General features: G+C 48.5%; 2 protein-coding genes across 5 annotated transcripts in view; one reads left to right on the plus strand and one right to left on the minus strand.

The window, feature by feature from the left end:
* Positions 1-8,836, plus strand: part of LOC144726444 (protein flightless-1 homolog) — a 34,670-nt gene extending 25,834 nt beyond the window's left edge. For 3 of the 4 annotated variants that reach the window (XM_078605166.1, XM_078605165.1, XM_078605168.1), the window contains 6 exons: positions 820-880; positions 3,149-3,277; positions 3,751-3,857; positions 4,638-4,743; positions 5,139-5,204; positions 5,609-8,836. In XM_078605166.1, the coding sequence (XP_078461292.1) occupies positions 820-880; positions 3,149-3,277; positions 3,751-3,857; positions 4,638-4,743; positions 5,139-5,204; positions 5,609-5,743 (604 nt within the window). In that variant the 3' untranslated portion in view covers positions 5,744-8,836. Of the gene's footprint in view, positions 1-819; positions 881-3,148; positions 3,278-3,750; positions 3,858-4,637; positions 4,744-5,138; positions 5,205-5,608 lie in introns of those variants that run through there. The other variant, XM_078605167.1, reaches the window with a different exon arrangement.
* EIF3L (eukaryotic translation initiation factor 3 subunit L) lies at positions 8,399-19,110 on the minus strand. Its single transcript, XM_078605169.1, has 15 exons — positions 18,866-19,110; positions 17,475-17,517; positions 16,572-16,785; positions 16,167-16,246; positions 15,925-15,986; positions 15,046-15,115; positions 14,368-14,441; positions 13,921-14,092; positions 12,970-13,124; positions 11,889-12,059; positions 11,025-11,158; positions 10,264-10,437; positions 9,290-9,479; positions 8,783-8,863; positions 8,399-8,663 (listed from the first exon to the last, which is right to left on the minus strand). Exons 1-15 carry the CDS (start codon positions 18,887-18,889, stop codon positions 8,613-8,615), a joined length of 1,695 nt encoding a protein of 564 aa, XP_078461295.1. The 5' UTR covers positions 18,890-19,110; the 3' UTR covers positions 8,399-8,612.
* Between the last annotated feature and the right edge of the window lie 135 nt (positions 19,111-19,245).

A 19,245-nucleotide genomic window follows, 5' to 3' on the forward strand; every position in this document is an offset into this window, starting at 1 on the left:
ACTGAACCCCCCCCGACTTTTGCTTTCAAATACCGGTGCGTGGGGGGGGGAGGAATTGCATCTTATAATCGAGAGAATACGCCGGCAACCTCCCTGTGGTACGATTGCACTCGGCACTCTGAGCTGTGCTCGCGACGATGCTTCGCTTCGTCGATGCTTTCTAATGTACGCAAACCACTGGCCATGAAACGTGGGGTACAGGGGGCCGATGGTGAGTTAGCGGTGGGGGGGGGGGGGGTGTTGGAGGGGCAACCATCTAGGCCACACTGCCATTTGGTCTGAATTTTACGTATTGTGAAATTATGCTCTACGGACAGTCTGGCTTCTTGTCACCGCACTTTATGTACGAAATACACGTTCACACCAACGCATAGAAGTATAGTCGTCGCCACGTACCGCGTATGCTTTCACGCGAATCTGGTTGCGAGGATTGTTCTTCACCTCACCCGGTGAGCGAGCCGAAAACATGAACGATTTGGCGCATTAAACGCTTTGCACGCCGTGGAGATTTAATTCGGCTGCGTCAGGTCATGGAGCGTCTTACCGACACGCATTTGGTAAAGACCATTCATTACGTGGGCGGGCTCACGCAAACGTCAATCATGAATTATATTCCACACGCAGTTTTCGCGAGATGGCGGTCTGCCCTTGTCTTTCTCCTGGTGCCTCGTGCTAACGGCTGATGGTGGTGACTTCCTATAACCTCCGGATGGGAATTGTAATTTCTTCTCTCCTTACATCAGTTTGCTCCGTCTTGCGTTTTCTCCACCCCTCCCCTGTCTTTTGCTTGCCTTCGGTTCTGCCCCTCTGCTTGTGCAGGTGCATTCAGATTAATACTGATGCTGCCTTTCTCAACTCTGAATTCTGTTACATTCTCAAGGTACTGTACTGCCTCTACCCCTTACCTGCACTATGACCTTCTGTGCCCGGTCTCATTTCAGCACTGCCTGTTTTCTGCACCTGTTGGAGAAGAAAATTACAAGGCGCAGTATAACGCCGGATTAATTACCAACATCGATCCACGTTTGGCTGTAAATAATCGTAATATATTACTGATAATACTTGCGTTTATACTGCGCCCATAACATAACAAAACGTGTTTGGAGCACATTGTGTTTGGCCTAGGGCAGGGGTCTGCAACCTTTAAGACATAAAGAGCCACTTGGACCCGTTTCCGAAGGAAAAAATAAACTGGGAGCCGCAAAACCATTGCAACATTTAAAACAAATATAACACTGCATATATTGTTTCTTACCTTATTGCTATATACAGGATCGTGCAGTCAGCTGTCAATCTGAATAAAAAAAGGACTTTTTCACTTAACAATGTAAAATATATTTTTGCAAATTAATAGCTCAATTACCTGGTTAATGGGATTTTTGCTCCTGAACCTCAGTGCACAGTGTCTGCACATCAGGGCTGTAAGACGTCACCTTCATTTTCACACAGGCTTGCAAGCTGTCATCTGTGAGGCGTGATCGATGTTTGTTTTTAATATAGTTCATGTTGGAGAAGACCTGCTCACATACATATGTGGAGCCGAAGATCGACAGGACTCCAAATGCATACTTTTTCATGTTTATATAAGTGTTGGGGATGGCATTCCATGTTTCGAATACAAGTTTGTCCTGTTTGGGAAGGTTTTCAATATCACTCCATTTATGATTCTGAGCCAGAATGGCCTTCTGACGGGCAACATCCTCAAGAGTAGCGGTCAAGCATTTGAACTTGGACACCCATATATCTTTGTCGGCTATATCGGCCAGTTCCATCTCAAGATCAGGTTGACTTACACCTGCAAATGCAGTCATATTCAATAGGGATGGATCGATCGCCAGGGGAGTGACAGGGAAGGATAATGTCGTTTTTTCCTCTCTGAACTCACAGAATCGTTTCCCAAACGAACTTTGCATTGTGGTGATTGCAGACTTGAAATATTCCAAATTTATCGTATCATGACTTTGTTTGAACTCTCTCAAAGAGGGAAAGTGAGACAGTGTACCTCTCTGTAAATCTTTGACAAACACTGTCAACTTGTGCTCGAATGCCAAAACCTCCTCCAGCATGTGCAGGGCTGTGCCTCCTTTCCCCTGAAGGGTTGTATTTAGCGTGTTTAGATGTGCTGTCATGTCTACCATAAAATGTAATTTTTCCAGCCACTCTGGCTGTTCCAGCTCAGCAAAGGTGAGCTCTTTGCTGCCCAGGAAGGTTTTTACTTCTTCCAAACATGTGACAAAGCAACGGCAACGTTATTGCCTGTCACCGGGCGGGCAGTGTGGAGCGGAGCGGCGACCTGTCAGCAGCGGCAACGCCAGAGCAGGTGTCACAGTGCGCCTCCTCCCCTCGCTAGCATCCGCCCCGGAGCCGCGGTCAAGGTTCAAAAGAGCCGCATGCGGCTCCGGAGCCGCAGGTTGCCGACCCCTGGCCTAGGGGGACCACTGTCGTGGTTGCTGCCCACCACTTGCATTAACATTAGCTGCTGACATTTGGGCTACGCCCATTTCAAACCTTTATAAACAGTTTGCCTTGGAAGCTAACCCCCCTTTTCCTGATGACGACCGCTTGTGTTGCGATCGAAACGTCGGTGTTTTTTGTTATTTTCTTTGAATCTATCTACTTGACTTTACCGAAAGACCCAAAGAATATGAATTCCTGCAGTCACGAAAGCTTTAAGTCAAGATTTGCTGTTGGTTGTTCCAAATTGTGCCAGTAACTTTCTCATATTCGCATCACGACGCCGAAACAAGATGGCCTTACTCCATTTTCAAACAATATCACGGGATCTTTTAACATCTACCGGGAAGCGGCAGCTGTGTGTGTTTTGTCGTTCATACAGCCCCAGTATTAACCAGGGAGTGCCGCTGAGCTCGAACCGCGAACCTTGGCAACAAGCGGGAAAGACGCCACCATTATAGGCAGCACTGCGGCAACATCTATTGTGGTTCTGTACCCCCCCCCCCCCCCCCCCACAATGTGCACTGGACCACCGTGGTGAAATATGGTCAAAATCACGAGGGCAGCCGTCGTCCCTGACAAAATGGGCCGTGCGTGTACGTTGGGCCGTAAAAGCAGCTTCAAATGTTGCCCCGATCAGCGGCGGCGTTTTTGGCTGGGGCTGAGCCCTCGGTGCGCTGTGTGTGGTGTGCAGGTGCCGTTTGGCAGCGAGGACGGCCCAGGGATGGTCTACGCGTGGGTGGGGCGGGGGGCCGCGCCGGACGAGGCTCGGCTCACGGAGGAGATCATGGGCAGCATGTTCCACACCTCCTACAGCAAGCAGGTCCGCGAGCACACACACGCACAAAACTGACTTTTTGGGCAAGTGCTGTTCGAGAGCACCTATGAAGGCCGGCATGGCACACAAGGGGGTGGGTGGCCAGCACCATGCCTGGCCACTTTTGTCTCCCTAGTGGCGATGTTTACACATCACACCAGGTACTTATTTGAGGCCGAGTCGACCTAGGGGAGGCCCAGGACCGGTTAAAAAATTCACCGCTGTTATTGGCCGTGAACGGGACTCGAACGCGGGTTGCCGGGTTTGTAGCACAGTGCGCTCACTGCTTGGCCACACAATGATCTGAACGCTTGTGTCGTGAAGAAACGATTCAAGGTGGAGGGCAAAATTACACTGCACCATAGTTATCAAATACGGTCAGGGTGAGGGTAGGGAGAAAATAAAGAAGAAGAGGAATAATAGGAAGCTTTTAAATCGTGAGTTTGAACCGAGGGACCGGTTACTGCCGCGGAATGCAGGTGATCACCGAGGGAGAGGAGCCGGAGAACTTCTTCTGGGTGGGGATTGGCGGTCGAAAGCCGTACGACCAAGACGCCGCCTACATGCGCACGGCACGTCTATTCAGGTGCGGTGCTGCTGCTCCCCCTCCAGCAGGTACACTCCCTTCACCCGCACATTCAGGTCAGAGGTCGCAAACGGGTTTTGATTCCTTACCCGTACCTGGCCGCACCAGGGTCACTCATTTCGGGTAGGGTACCCGTACCCTACCCGAAATGAGTGACAAACGGTTACTCACCAGTGACTCACGGCCTACCCGTACCCGGCCGCACCAGGGTCGCAAACAGCTACCCGTACCTGGCCGGGTACGGGTAGCCGGGTATCGGGTAGGGTACGGGTATCGAGTACCCGGTTGCGACCTCTGATTCAGGTGCGGTGCCTGACTCCTTTCACTCAGACACCTGCGTACCTGCTGTGTGTATCCTTCCCTTTTTACAAGTTGCCTCCTATCTTATCTCGAACCTCTGCGGAGAAGTTTGCTCGCACCAGGCAGTGTGGTCCGGCGGTAGCGTTTCCGCGGCTCAGGTTATTACTGCCGGTGTAATAACCATAATAATAATAATCTTATACCAGCCTGATTTACAGTGGACATTAAAGATCCCGTGAGGTCATTTGCAAGAGTAGGCCTGTGGTCACACGAGGTTCCAAATTAGAAAATGACAACGCACTCAATTGGGTATTATACAGAGCAATCATCATCCCCTCTCCTGGCAGACTAATGCCCCGGGTCGCTCTTTTGTACATTAGACCATCCTGGTCCCTTTCGACTTCTCAGCTGGTTATTAAACACCGTAGAATGTGACCGTCATCTTCCATCCTTCTGCCCGTGGGGGGTTGGCGCGTGCAGGTGCTCCAACGATAAGGGCTACTTCTCCGTTTCCGAGAAGTGCTCCGACTTTTGCCAGGATGACCTGGCAGACGACGACATCATGGTGTTGGACAATGGCGGCGAGGTACGTGCTCACGCACGCACAGACGCACGCACGCTCATACAAAAAACAAGACAAATATCCCATATATAGCCTTAACAGACTTGTGGGGTAAGATCTGTTAGCGAGCACCTATGAAGACTGTCACGAGAAATGCATCCTCCGATTAGCGTGGTTGGCTTACGTACGGTGCGAAAGAATTTTATCATACATGCATGTATTCTTGGTTCTTTCGGTAAAGTCACGTAGAAGGGAAATAAAAAAAAAATTAAATATTTTATTATTTCCCTTCTATGTGACTTTACCGAAAGAACCAAGAATATGAATCCCTGCAGTCACGAAAGCTTTGCATCAAAAATACATGCATGTGTTTGCATGAATCTGCACACCGCACTCACCTTGATTTGGTTGCCTTGCAGGTGTACATGTGGGTGGGCACTCAGTCCAGCCAGGTGGAGATCAAGCTGGGGCTCAAGGCCACACAGGTACATGGCGGCCGTGCCCTTAACCCAGCGAGCGTGTCGGTGATGGGAGCTGGCCTATTGGGGGCCTCTAAGCAGACAATCTTTGGGGAGAGGGAGGGGTGGAGTCCCCCTTGTAATTTATAAAAATCCTCATGAGATGACAAGAAGGGATATGCTATCATTACGCTCGTTTATGTCTGAAAAGCCACACCGAGTCTCGGGGCTCTTATTTAGGAGGGTCCCAATTAGTTTTCGAGGTCGGGTAACAGCAGCCATATCTCTGCGGTGATCACGTTAGAAATATTGTTTGGGGGGGGGGGGGGCGGCCGCTGTTAAAAGTCGAGCCTAGCCAACGTCACTGCCCCACGGAGCTGTAGATTGCCTCTTAGGTAACCGTACACTAGCAAAGGCCCCGTTTCTTGCAGGTCTACATCCAGCACATGAAGAGCAAGGAGCCGGAGAATCCACGCAAGCTGCGCCTGGTGCGCAAGGGCAACGAGCCGCACATATTCTCTCGCTGCTTCCACGCCTGGGTGCCCTTCCCCAAGCCGACCAACTGATGCCTTCAGTGGCAAGTGACGGTTTCCTACGCGCACCCCTATCAACGCCGCCGTTCGTCGGCCAGCCCGCAATAACACCCGCGCCCCCGAAGGAAACAATTTAAACTCAGCTAATTGAAACTATTTTATATTTTAGCAGGTAAGGCCCACTGAGCTATACTATAAATAGCTCTTTTTCAAAAACGGCCCGGCCACAAATGATAGCTCAACGAAAGTGGCTTGTCGTGTGGAAATTTATAGCAGCCAAATACACGTTTATTCTAAATGTGGAGGGAAAAACCAAAGGACGCGGAGAAAAATCCATGTGGCCACGGTGAGAACATGCAAACTCCAAATATAACAGGGGTTGGGATCGAACCCACGAGCTCCTGCATACTAGGCGAGGGAGTTAACACCTCGCCACCACGGCACCCCTTTTTTGCATGCCTGAGCAAACCATAGCTGTGTGCACATGATTTGCTGTGTTGGTATAACAGCACCTATTGTTCTGACTTTGGTTGAGTGATTGTGGCAGGACATGGCATATCATCAGATATTATTTACCAAGGTGACGCACGCCGTGCATCTCCATCAATATGTAGAAATCTCAACGATGTCATTCCATTTGAGACCAGTTCAACAGCAGTTTCGATGGAAAGAAAATGTGCGTTTGGTTCAAATGATATTATTTCTGCCTGAATGCCTAACAAGATCAGGTTAAACTTCATGAAAAGCAGACTGCAGCATTAACCAAAGCATCCATGCAAAGCTTTTTTGTTCAGTTATATCGTTGGCGGTAATGATGCAGCACTGATGGGAGTTCAGTTTGGCTGAATAATCGGTGAAATCCAGAAAAAAACTTGCCAAAACACACTGAAATCCTTCTTGTAGCCTGCTCTTAATCTCAAAGTAGTACAGCTATGGACGCATCTCGGCTCCAATGCCCCGGACACACCCTTGCAGCGAGACCTGGCTGTCTACACCACTCAGGAGTGTACTACAGAGTGCTTGACTGTATTCAACTAAATCCCAGGCTTGGATAATCCTGGATCCATATTTGCACTGGTTGTTCACAAGATATTTTAAAAATATCTAAATTCGGTCCATACCTAGTGAACACTACTCTGCGCTAAAGTAAGTCAGTGACCCAAACTCTTTACTGGATCTAAAGCAGATTGATTCTTAAATTCTTGTTCCTATCAAAGCTGTATTAAATGCCAGGTTTGGAAAACCCAGGGGCCGAAGGCTGGCATGGGTTACTGATGCTAAGTGCACAGCATAGGCCACAAGGACAAACCACACGGCACAGGCCAGCTGATACCATGTGGGATAAACAAGGGTGGTCAGCGTGATATTAAATCCGGATTGATGTTTCACCATTTGACACACTAGAATGCTTCTAATATCAAGTCTGTGTCCTTAACAGTGGGTTGAAACCAACCGCGATACATTACACCATCGATTAATATCGATCCTCAAGATAGCATATATCGAATGGTGTTAAGCATCAATGTTTTTCACTTTGCGTACATTGTAATTGGCTGTCACCTCTGCAGCCACTGGAGGAGTTACCATTCGAAAGCCGTGTTATAAAATCAACATTTGAATGCAATCACAAACACGAATTGTGACAACTCATGGAAGTCATTCCACCACTACTGAATTCATACCAAGAACCTTGTCTGCACTAGATTCCAATGAATGAAAAGGCAATATGAAATCGAAACCTCTTAGCAACTTTGTCCCCTATTTCGTTACATCAGCAGTCACTCGATGTGCACTGGTGTTGGTGCAGCGATATTTTATATCCGCACTTGATGTTTCACCATTACAGATTTCACGGGAACATTGGTTCGTACCGATCGGCACCAACTAAACCAAACTTAGCCTGGCACAGGCCGACTCAAATTGCAGTTTATTACCGAAACAGTATTGTTTAACTATGACAGTGTTTATAAGGCTGTAGTCTCGAAGCCTTGTCTAAAGAACAGCCATATAGCTGCCTGAATGTGTGCTTATCTTCTGTAGCAGCAGAGCTGCAGCTGTGCTTCTGCCCAGCGTTTCAATCGAGCAATGCGACCACATTCACATTGTAAGCACCATTGCGTAATGAATTTCAACCAGCCAATTTGCCTTTTTCCTGTTCTTTCTGCAAGTTCGTACACGAACCGATCGTTGTCAAATGTTTCATGTGTGTCGTGCAGTAGTGTCTCCGGTGTTGCTATTCTACGGTAGGTGGTCACCACTCTTAATAAAAAGGATGGCTTCCATGGAGAATAAGCTGTCCTTGCAGTTGTATATCAAAGATCCCCCCCCCTCACAAAGCCTGAACAGACTATTGGAGAATGGGCTGCTGGCGAGTAGCACCGATGAAGGCCGGCAAGGCACACGACGGTGTGGGTGGTGATATTTACACATCGCACCAGGTACTCATGTGAGGCTGAGTCGACCTAGGGGAGGTCCAGGAGTGGTTCAGATAACTCTCACTGGTAATGGGCATGAGCATGAATCGAACTCGGGTCGCTGGGTTCGTAGCGCGGTGCACTAACGGCTACTGCTCCCAACTTCAGTTACACACACGCAATGACACGCGTGTGGAAATAGGCACAGACACGCAGATGAATCAACACAAACTTGAGACCAACAGACCCACAAGGAAAGAAAACTGAACTGCCATTTTTCAATTATCACCTTTTTTTTATTCCAATGGACAATGGGTAGATTTACAAAAAAGATTGATGCAAGCAATTCTGCAAAAGGTGGTTCCGAATTAATTGTTTGGGCACATGTCCATCAGAAACGCAAATTGCCAAGGGAATGTTACATTCGGCATCTCCGCATGTCGTTTTCCGGAGGAAGGTGATGCAAAGGTGGAGCGCGCGGGGCAGCTTTAAACCCGAGCCGGTTTCTCGGTCCCCAGTTTCTTCAGCCCTTTCTTGAGCTGAGCAGGCGAAAAGAACAAAATGACCCAAACGTTTACATCGCGTTCGCGACAACCGCGGGAGGGGGGGGGGTTTCGTACAAAGTTTTGTGTCGGCTCGCGAAAAAGATCGCTTTTACCTCCTCAAACTTGTGTATCTGCCGAATGAAGAAGTCGCCGTAGCGGCGAGCCACCTTGGTGTCTGCGATGTGGATCATGTCCTGGTTATAAAACACACAAGTTGACGGAACATAAAGTACATAAACTGACGTCACATTCACACAAGCCCAAGCGGCCACAACACGGGCACAAAATCATCACAAGCACGTACATTACACACCGCACGTAGCACACGAAACTCAATTCACGGAGTGAGAATTCCATGCAATAACCTTAACTTCGTTTTAGTTCACACCCCCCATGCTGGGAATTGTAATTCCCAGTATGGACTTCCCAATCCAGCTTAGCGAACCAATGTTAACCCACTTTAACCTGGTGTAACCATATGGCCGTCTGCTGTACTGTCATATAAACGGCCACGCGGTAAGCCAATAAACTGAGGTTGACAGGATACAAATCAAATAAAAAAAATACATTCGGGTTGGAGTTGAAAGTAAACGAAGCACATCACGCGCTCGCGCAATCACCTGGTCGATGTAGAAGTCCACCTCGGAGGACGACTGGAACTCTCCTTCCAGGGCCGAGATGCCGCTGGTCCACACGAGGTTTTTCATCTTGTGCTTGAAGACGAGCAGCTGGATCCTGAACGCCTCCTCCGACATGTCCAGGAAGCCGGCCAGCTTCTGCACCGGCATGGTGGTGTAGAGCTTCAGGTAGCTGCGAGGAGTCGGGGCGGGGGGGACACGCAATGTTACGGTCTTCACGCACACACACACGCTGCCTGGCTCCCAACATAACATCGTCCAGGACATCATGGTGGGTTACCAAGAGACATAAAATATTTGTTTTATTTTCTATATGACAATTATCGCGATTATCAGTTCACCTTGACTTTGCAAATATAGTTTGCATCTGCATGGTCTTGTTTTTTGTGTACTTCACAAATTGAATGATCATTCGGGTATTAATCGCTATTCATCTGCAAGTTCTTCCACCAGCACCGGCATGAGCGATACATTTCAGGGCTGAACCTTTAAAACACCTTTACCAAGACCAGCGGTTCTTAACCTGGGGTGCGAGATGCCATTTCTGTGGGTGCGAGACATGGCCAGATTATTTTATAAGGTAAATCATCGAAACAAATTAAACACGGGCACGGAATACAACTACTTTTATTTCGATTTAAAGCTTTCGTGACTGCAGGGATTCATCTTCTTGGTTCTTTCGGTAAAGTCACGTAGAAAGGAAATAATAAAATAATAAAAATAAAATAATAAAAGCGTCGTGAGAATGATTTTATTATGTTGTATTTTTATTATTTTATTATTTCCATTCTACGTGACTTTACCGAAAGAACCAAGAAGATACAACTACTTTGTTTCATCAAACCTACGTATTAACGTACATTCTTTTACAATTGAGAACCAAAGTGGTGCAAGGCCGCAGCAAAGGTTAAGAACCACCGACCTCGACCGACGAGACAAGCCGCGGAGAGCGTCACCTGCGGATGTTGGAGATCATGCTCTGCTGCTGCACCTCGTCCATGAACACCTTGAGCTGCTGCATGTAGGGCTCCTTGTGGTAGGTGCCCGTCACCAGGTCGTAGTTGGGCACCACCGGCGAAAGGAACTTGGGGCACGCGAAGCTGAACACCTCCTCAAACAGCTGCTGCTCTCTGCATGACCAAGAGGCGCATCAACGTCAGCCGCTCGCAATCCACTTCTGGATGAACAATGTCCATCTATTCAAAACTTCTTCTTGGTTCTTTCGGTAAAGTCACGTAGAAGGGAAGTAATAAAATAATAAAAATAAAACAATAAAATAATTCTCACGACGTTTCGGCCACAACGCAAGCAGCCGTCCTCAGGTGAAAACCAGGTCTGTCGAGGTGACAGCGTCTGAATGACTTGTTTTTTATTTTACCAGGTAAGGCCCACTGACCTGCACAGCTATTTTTCAGAAGCGACCTGGCCACAAATGATAGCTCAACTAAGTGGCTTATCATGTGCAAATGTATAGCAGCGAAACACTAAACGCATGTTTCTAATTATGGAGAGAAAAATCCACGCGACCACGGGGAGAACGTGCAAACTCCAAATATACAAGCGTCAGGGTCGGGATCGAACCCACGACCTCCTGTATAACAGGCGAGGGAGTCAACATCTTGCCACCATGGTGCCCCTGTGCAGGATACGGGGGGGGGGGGGGGGGGGGGGGGGGGGGCGGGGGGGCGTTCTTTAGCCGGGAGTGGACACGCCGTACCCTTTCTGCATCCGCAGCATCTTGTCTCCGAGCTTCTCCCGCAGCTGTGTGTGGATGCTCTCATCGATGCGCATGGGGTACAGGCTCAGGGTAATGGCCAGCAGATTAAACACCTGCTCGTTCTGCTTGTTCACCTGTAACACACACACACGCGCGCGCACGTGTCAACAGCCACAATTTGCACGTTCCCAATGGGGGTTTTTTTTTTTTTGCCAAGACGGATTCTCACTGCTTTCAATCTAATCTCAGCCCCATTATATAACTCGCCGAGAGGAAATCATTAAAGGCACCGACAAAAAGTTGTTTTAGGAATTAAACAAAAAATAAAAAATTCCTTGGCCATTATTGCTCGAGAGAGTAGCGCAGTGTGCGCAGGAATCAGGATGTACAATCGAAATCCACTCGCAGCTGGTCCTGGGACCGAAAGCGAGATACAACACCGCCATTCAGTTGCTCAACTTCCGGCGATCGAAGTACAGATAACGATGGCAATGAAGACGAAGGGATTCCGCAACTGTTAAACTGTGCATACATACGGGCGCTTTTGTCAATCCACTGCTGGATGAGGGCACCCCCCCACGCGAAGAGTTATTTAACCGTAAATCACTGCACTGCTCCGTGCCCATTGGTGCAAGCGGAGGAAAAAACATTGCAGCATAGAATTACAGAACAGCACTAATCTGCTGCATTTCTCTCGGCAGCAGCCTACAACGCCGTGCGTTTCATGCACCTCACTTGCCCATCCAAGCACCGTCTGGGCTAGAATCTGCTTGAGCTTCCGAGAACCGACGAGAGACCGGGGGGGGGGGGGCAGCGGCGCGTGTCGCGGACGATTTGCGACCATTTTGTGCACCGTGAGATTACCATCTCGTATTTGTAGCTGGAGCGCTGGAAGAGGCCCTTGGTTCGCTGGATGTAGAGCAGGATGTTGGCGAAGATGCGGATGGCGTCCTGGTAGCGCCGCATCATGAGGTAGGCGAAGCCCACGTAGTAGTAGGTGGTGATCTGGCACTCGGGCACCCGCGAGTACATGCTCTGTACGGAGACACACGGACACCCAAGGACCGACCCCCCCCCGGATCAGCTTGGCGAGGCACAATCCGACTCGCCGTCAAGTTTTACCCGACGGGTCGACCCCATCAGCTTGGCTGGATCAGACATCCCTCCCCCTCCTCACTGGAGGCTCAGTTAAAGCAAACCGACGGACCCAACCCTCGGCTTGGGTTGAGAGCACTGTGTGTGGCAAGTAGTGTAGTAGCTAGCAAGTAAGTACAGCAGTCAAAGGCGTCCGGGGATTGTGCTGGCCACACCACTACCTCGTGTGCACCAGGCCGGCCTTAATTAGGCACTCATTCCCAGCACCAGCCCCAAGGAGTCTAATCAGGGAAGTCTTTGCTTTTTCTTTCACTCATCGTGTTGTACACGTGGACGTGAGATGTAGTAGGATAAGCATTAAGCGTTCCCCCTCTGCTATTATTCTACCCAACGCTGGCATTTGTTGGTGGAAAAGGCGCGGAATATATCGTTCCTTTCGTCACCAACTTGGTCTTTTTGATGGAACCAAAATATTATAGGCCAATGTGTCATGCAATGCTGCTTCAGAATAGACTGAGAAATGGCTTTTCTTCCGAGTAGCCGTATGTTAACCGATTGTACATCAAGGTTAATCTGAAGCCAATGCTAAAAACGCTATCCTCTCTTGCCTTGTTCTGTTCTAAGTAGACCTGTAACAATGCACCAATTAAAATCAACTAATGTTCATGGTATGTTCATGGTATGTGCATAGAATCACTTGGCTAAGAATCGATAATTTTCTCTCTATCCAAGTCATACGTGAATTAAGTATTTCGCAAAGGATTTATCAAACGAAGCAAATTTGGACCGTTAAAGAGCGTGAACGGATGACCGTGGCGAGCCGAGTTCTTTGTTGTTGATCCGTCCTCACCTTCTTGTTCAGCTCGATGTTCTCCAGGACCTTGATGGCCTGGTAGTAATCGCCCAGCAGGGAGTGCAGACGCAGCAGCCCCACCAGACTGAAGTAGCCCAGCATCTTGTAGAGGGAATGGCGGCCGTAATCACCAGCCACGCTCTCAGGGTCGCCTGTGTCCCAACGCACACGAACGCGAACGAGCTCGATCGGGTTTAAGTCCAAGAGCAAATGAGCGAGGATGTGTGTTTTTCTGCAACCGTTTGTGAACGGGCCGAGACCTTCATCTCCTTGCCGATCTCATCATGGAGCATAAACAATCATCATGCAAACTCTGGTCATCCTCGCAGAAGTGGCTTTTGGCTAACCATCCAACAAAGACGGTCACCGCATCGCACGGCGCTTTCAGATGCGCTTCTGCGACCGTCTGGAATGCTCTTCCTTCCGATATTAGGAAGCCACTGGAGCTAGATTGAAAACTCGTTTCTTTAGAACTGCTTCTTGTGTTTAGTTTGTTGTCCTTTACCCACACCTCCGATTAGCACGTGATGGATGTAGGTCGGTAAAGAGTGGTACCAAAAACTGGTTCAGAGATCACTCGCCACTGGTGTAACTCACGGCTAGGAATCAAACTAGGACTGCCGGGGTCATAGTGCAGAGCGGCTAGCCCAGTGTTCGGTGACCAAAAATAACAAGAATTGGAAAAAAAAATCGATTTCAGTAAAAAAAACCCACCTCCGTATGTTAAGATCCGCAATGCAGGTGAACACAAGAAAGTCGTTGATAAGTAACGTCACGAAGCAGTCCTTAAAAGAGCCGCACGCATCTCCGGAACCGCACGTTGCCAACCCCTGGGGGCCAGCCACTGCGCCACCACCGGGTCCACCTCGCTTTACAGCAGCGCGTATCGCCGGCAAAAGTTCAAGACGAATCAGCGGCGGCGGCGGTTCGAGCGAGCGTGCCACTCACCTCCGCTGGTGTACACCTCCAGCTGCCGGTTGATGTTGGACTTGTCCACCAGGGAGTGCAGCACGTTAAGCACGCTGTGGACGTTCCAGATCTTCGGGTTGGTGCGCAGGAACTCGATCTCTTCCTCCGACTTCTTGGCCATCTTGCAGCGGTACTGGCTGAACGACTGGAACTGCGCGCGCGGAGAGGAAATTAAAAAAACGCCACCGTTGTTTCCACGCGATCGCGACGACCGGTCGAACGCTGCCGCGCTCTGTATTCGGTTCTCTCTCGATTGTAAGGCACACTTTTGGTTCCTGTATTTTGAAGAAAAAACATCTAGGGTGTGTCTTTTATAATTCATAAAATACATTGTCTGCAATCAGCAAACATTCAGAATAAGCGTCCAATAGACATCTCCTCCCCTCATTTTAAACTCGTACCAAAAACACAAACGAGCAGTGGTACCTGGTAAATGAACTCATCAATGATGTCCCACAGCCACTGGTTGGGCAGCTCCAAGGGAACTGGACCTTCAGCGTCTGTGCGGACGAGAGAGAGAGAGAGGAGGCAGCAGCGATGAGGGCGCTGCAAGTTCCTTGTGCCGCTCATTCGTGGCGCGTGTGGCTGTGCGTGCGGTCACCCGGTGCTGTGTGCTACGATACCGGCGAATTCGATAGCCCCGGAAACGATTAACACGATTGGCGAGCGATATCTGAACCAGTTCTGGGCCTCCCCTAGATCGACTCGGCCTTAAATGAGTACCAGGTGCAGTATGTAAACAGAAGCACTGTGGAGACAAAGGCTGTTTGGGCATTGTGCTGGTCACACGATTACTTCATGCGCCATGCAGGCCTGAACAGGTGCTCATTAACAGCACTTGCCCCAAGACTATATGAAGGCTTTAAGTAGTATTTGCCTTTCTTTATACAATGCATTTTAGGGGGGATTGGCTCCACTGAACTGTGTTGTACAGCTCTTTTGTAAGGTTCACCTTTCTGTATATACAAACACACATTTGCCTATCATCAGCAATTGCATCCACATTATACGATCCGATAATGTATTTAGGGAAGCCAAGATTGCTCCGTTATTTCCATGCATGCTACAGTGCATATACCACTGTGTTTCTGCACAGAAACTTACTCAGAATGTAGTTGAAGAGGTTGCAGTAGTTGTAGTAGGACTCGAATCGCTGTTCCAGAGTGGGACCTCCCTAAAGGTGCAGACACTGCATGTTAATAATGGCTCAAAGGGCAGCTCAAAAGTCATATCTTACAGAATCATGTGGACTCCACAATGGTAACCCTTTAGGTGCACGTACAGCTTAGCTTTATCCGCTGCAAAATAGCTCTTAAAACTTGAATTGAGTTCATTTATCATGCGGTCCTGTTAATCTTTAATAGCTCCATGCCAAGTAGATCCATTAAGCTGGCTTGGGATCCTCAAGATGAACGCACACATGGTGAGGCTATTAAGTTGCCGAGGTGGTCTGCTCAAATTTCGTTCGTTTAGTTTATTTTGAATCAATCGGGTTTCAACAAAAACATTGGTTTCTCTGCCAAACATAACAACGTACTTAACAGGTCGCAAGAACAATAGATATAAAAATACATAAGAAAAAAATGGCAACCAATCACATCATGTAGAGTATATTACAAAATTATCTTTAAAATATTTAACTAAAGTGAGGATTATGATTAAAGGACATGTTACAAATAAGACATAAAAACGCAAATACTGTAGTAACAAAGTTTCCCTGAGATACATCAAATTTCAAGTTAAAGGAATAATGACTACAATTACGATATTGCACAGAGTAAAAGAGTGAAGCATCTCTATGTAACGAAACATAGTCCATAAAGGCATAGAAAACACAAGAGGTCACTTACAGGAAAATAATATTCACACATCATCTAATTGTTAATGCAGCGGCAACTTGGCAGGAATGATTCCCGCAGTGAAATGCCGCAGTGCTCGTCACAAATTTCCACGAGAAGGATGGCAATTGTTCAAAAACCTTACCTGCACCTTGGCGTAGATGTGCCTGTAGTAGAGCTCTTTGTAAAGAATCAAGAACACGGGATCTGTAGAGAGGGATTTTTTTAAAACAAACAGCAGCCACAGTTAGCGTCAGCAATAAACCCTAAAATGTATTTTCAGATGCGTTAGAACAAATTCCCGCGCAGGTGACGTGGTTGGTGGCCCGCTTCATCATCACTTCCCGGCCTAACAAAAGCGTTTGGGGAGTGCGACTGTGGCCTCACCGTTCTGCACGTACGGCGCGATGACATCAGACTCCGGCCACGTTGAGTTCCGGAAGAATCGCTCCGTCAACTTATTCCAGCTGTGAAACAGAACCAGCCCGTCAGGACTCTGCTGCAGTACGAGCGGTGAGCAGCCACACGTTAGAACACTGCAAGGCGGTCGCTGTTAGAAAGAGGGACACTGTCCTAAAGACCTACATCATAATAAAAACTCACATTCGATAATAGTGGCCTTAAGTAATGAGACGTGATCCAGCAGCGTTACTAACCGGGCGCATTGCAAATCCTTGCAAACCTTTAACTTAACGGCGATAGCACTAACCGCTTTTGGTTGCTAAACCCCCCCTGGAGGTCATCGCTGCCGTGGTGAACGTGCGAGAGAGAGGGGCAGGCTGCGGCGCTCACTTGTTCTCATAGATGTTCTGGATGTCGAAGCGCTTCTGCTCAATGCTGTCGTTGGGCCCGCCGTTGGAGGTGATCTGGAAGGCCTTCAGCTCCATGAGCTCGTGCACGGTGCGCTGGAAGTACTGCACAAAGTCCTTGATGACGTCGGGGACGATGTAGGCCATGCCTCCGCCCGAGCTCTGTCGCTCGAACGCGCCGTCCTGCCTCGGGTCACCTGGCGGTCGGAGTCGCGGCGGAGAGGATTAGCGGCGTTGATCGCATCCGGCACGTGGCGCAAACGGTGAGTTATTAGGCCGCGTGAATGAATGTATACATTGATGGTCAAAGGCCATCATAGTTAAAACAAGATCATGTTATATAGGACAGGTAACAGTCCAGCCATGCAATTGCTTGGTGGAAGGGCTTCGATGAGAGGCTCAACAGCCTCTCCAGAAGGCATCCTGGGGTTTACTCATCCATGCTGGCCAGATATCTCGGATGAAATTTTATACATGAACTGTATGTCAGTGTATCAAGATTCAAATTAATTAAACACCTTAATCATCAAGATTGCTTTGTAAAACATGTAGAACAATGACCTCTGCACTAAGGGTAAGGATTATCCTAACTGGGCTTTAATATCGTTACAATCAGTGATATAATGACATTTAGATCGAGGAAAGCCTCAGTCTCAAAATTATATGCAGCAGAGATCTACATTGCCTGGCCATTTCTCTTTTAAAGAGTGTTGTGTGTGGGAATAATTCAGGAGTACGTGTATAAAATGCAGGGACACATGAGGCTAAAGTCCAAATACTAACTAACGTAGTGCCATCAAAATTAAGGAAGTCTCTATATTCGTGTCCAGCAAGAGTTGAAGTGTCACATTTTGTGTAATAAGTACACTTAAGGGCCCAAACTTACCCGTGTGCCCTTCCTGGTCTGGAAAGTAGCCATAAGGATCAACCTACAAGCACACATGCACACACAGGTAAGTGAACATGCAGATGACTTACACATCTTATAGCATGTCAACATGACATTTCTAAGCACAACAATAACGTTGATGGAAGAATATTTTAAGCAACTGAGAACGTCCAAGATAATATATATATTTTTTTAAACTCTTCAAGCACCATAAAAGACGCCCACAAGTGAGCGGTCATCAACATCCACTGTGGTTGTCCCACACGGCTGACACGACGATATCTTATAAGCTAAAGGGTCACGAGTTCAATATCCTAAAACTCACGACCATGCCACGGGCGCGCACACACACAGTCCCCGCCGACATGAAGTCGTGTGCACTGCCAATGGTTCAAGTGGATACATCGGTCGCAAATGTGGACCTCTCAAACGCCAATTTTCGATGACGTGAAAACATCAGCAACAGATGGTATATGATCGCCAATGTAACCGACATTGATACCAACCCTGACTCAACCTCAACACAAAAACTGACCGATAACACAAACCCTAACCCCTGATACAAATCCCAATTCTGACTCAAAGCCCACAATCCGAACCTACACACATTATCCCCGACACAATCATAATCCTGATCCCAACCACGAACTCAAACCCTATCACCACACCTTCAACCCGATGGGGAAAAACCCCTATAGCCTGACCCCAAACTCCACGCCTAAACCATGAACACGCTCTTAAACCAAAAACCTGGCTCAACCCCTGACCCCGTGTCAAACCCTGCCCCAAGCACTGACCCAAACTCAGCCAGAAACGAACCATCACATTAACCAGAGACAAAGACGCTCGGTCACCGACGACTACACACGCTCATCAAACTCCAAAAGACACCGCGAACACATTCACGTCTACGTAAGAACATTTGAGCATTTCTTAAGCGTCCAGTCCATCACGTACGCGCATTGATCACACAATGAAGTATGCTCTCTGTAGCAACAAGGCCGTTTTGAGTCGGTTGCTGAACTGGCTCAGACTCAGGGATCAATTGATCCCCGACACGAGCTGCTGGGATATACGCGATTTACGCAATGAACAGGAGACGCCAATGCACGTTTAGAATACAGCACAATTTAAAATCGCCTCGAAACAGCAGCAGCAGCAACAACAACAAAACCACATTCGCCAGTAACACTGCTTCTTCTGTTGCCGCTCCTAGCATCAGCTCGACTTATTATTCGTCTTCGTGCGGCTGATGTTAGACGCAACTACAGGTTAACATCGAGGTGGTGGTGGTGGTGGTTGTTGGGTCACACCAAAGCGCATCTCGACTGGGCTAGGCCTAGAGTCAAGGCCTTCGCCCAAGTGGCAGCTTGCCGCGCTGTACTCACATCGCTCTCCAGTTCTTCATTCATCTTTTATCGGTGGTGGGGGTGGGGGAGTTACAAATTTAGAGTAAAATGTGAAAAGGAAAAAACACTTTTAAAAGCGGAAGAAATTTGTCGTAAACAGTCAAAGAGCAGAATTCACGGCGGCAGCGACTGCGGCCTTCACAGCGACGCGCCCTGGCCTCGCCTACACGTGGTGCCCACGGGAGCCGGCGACGGCGCCCCGCGCGGCTCAAAACGGAAATTTGCAATCGCGAAATTCCAACTGTTTACGTTAAAGGCCCCCACCCTCCACCCACCCTCAGCACACCCTCCCCTACCTCCACCCTCCCCACCCTCCCCACCCTGCACCCTCCCCTCCCTGCACCCTCCCCTCCACCCCT

The sequence above is a fragment of the Lampetra planeri genome, chromosome 23 (genome assembly GCF_965212315.1).
Source record: "Lampetra planeri chromosome 23, kcLamPlan1.2.h2, whole genome shotgun sequence".
Classification (NCBI taxonomy): domain Eukaryota; kingdom Metazoa; phylum Chordata; class Hyperoartia; order Petromyzontiformes; family Petromyzontidae; genus Lampetra; species Lampetra planeri.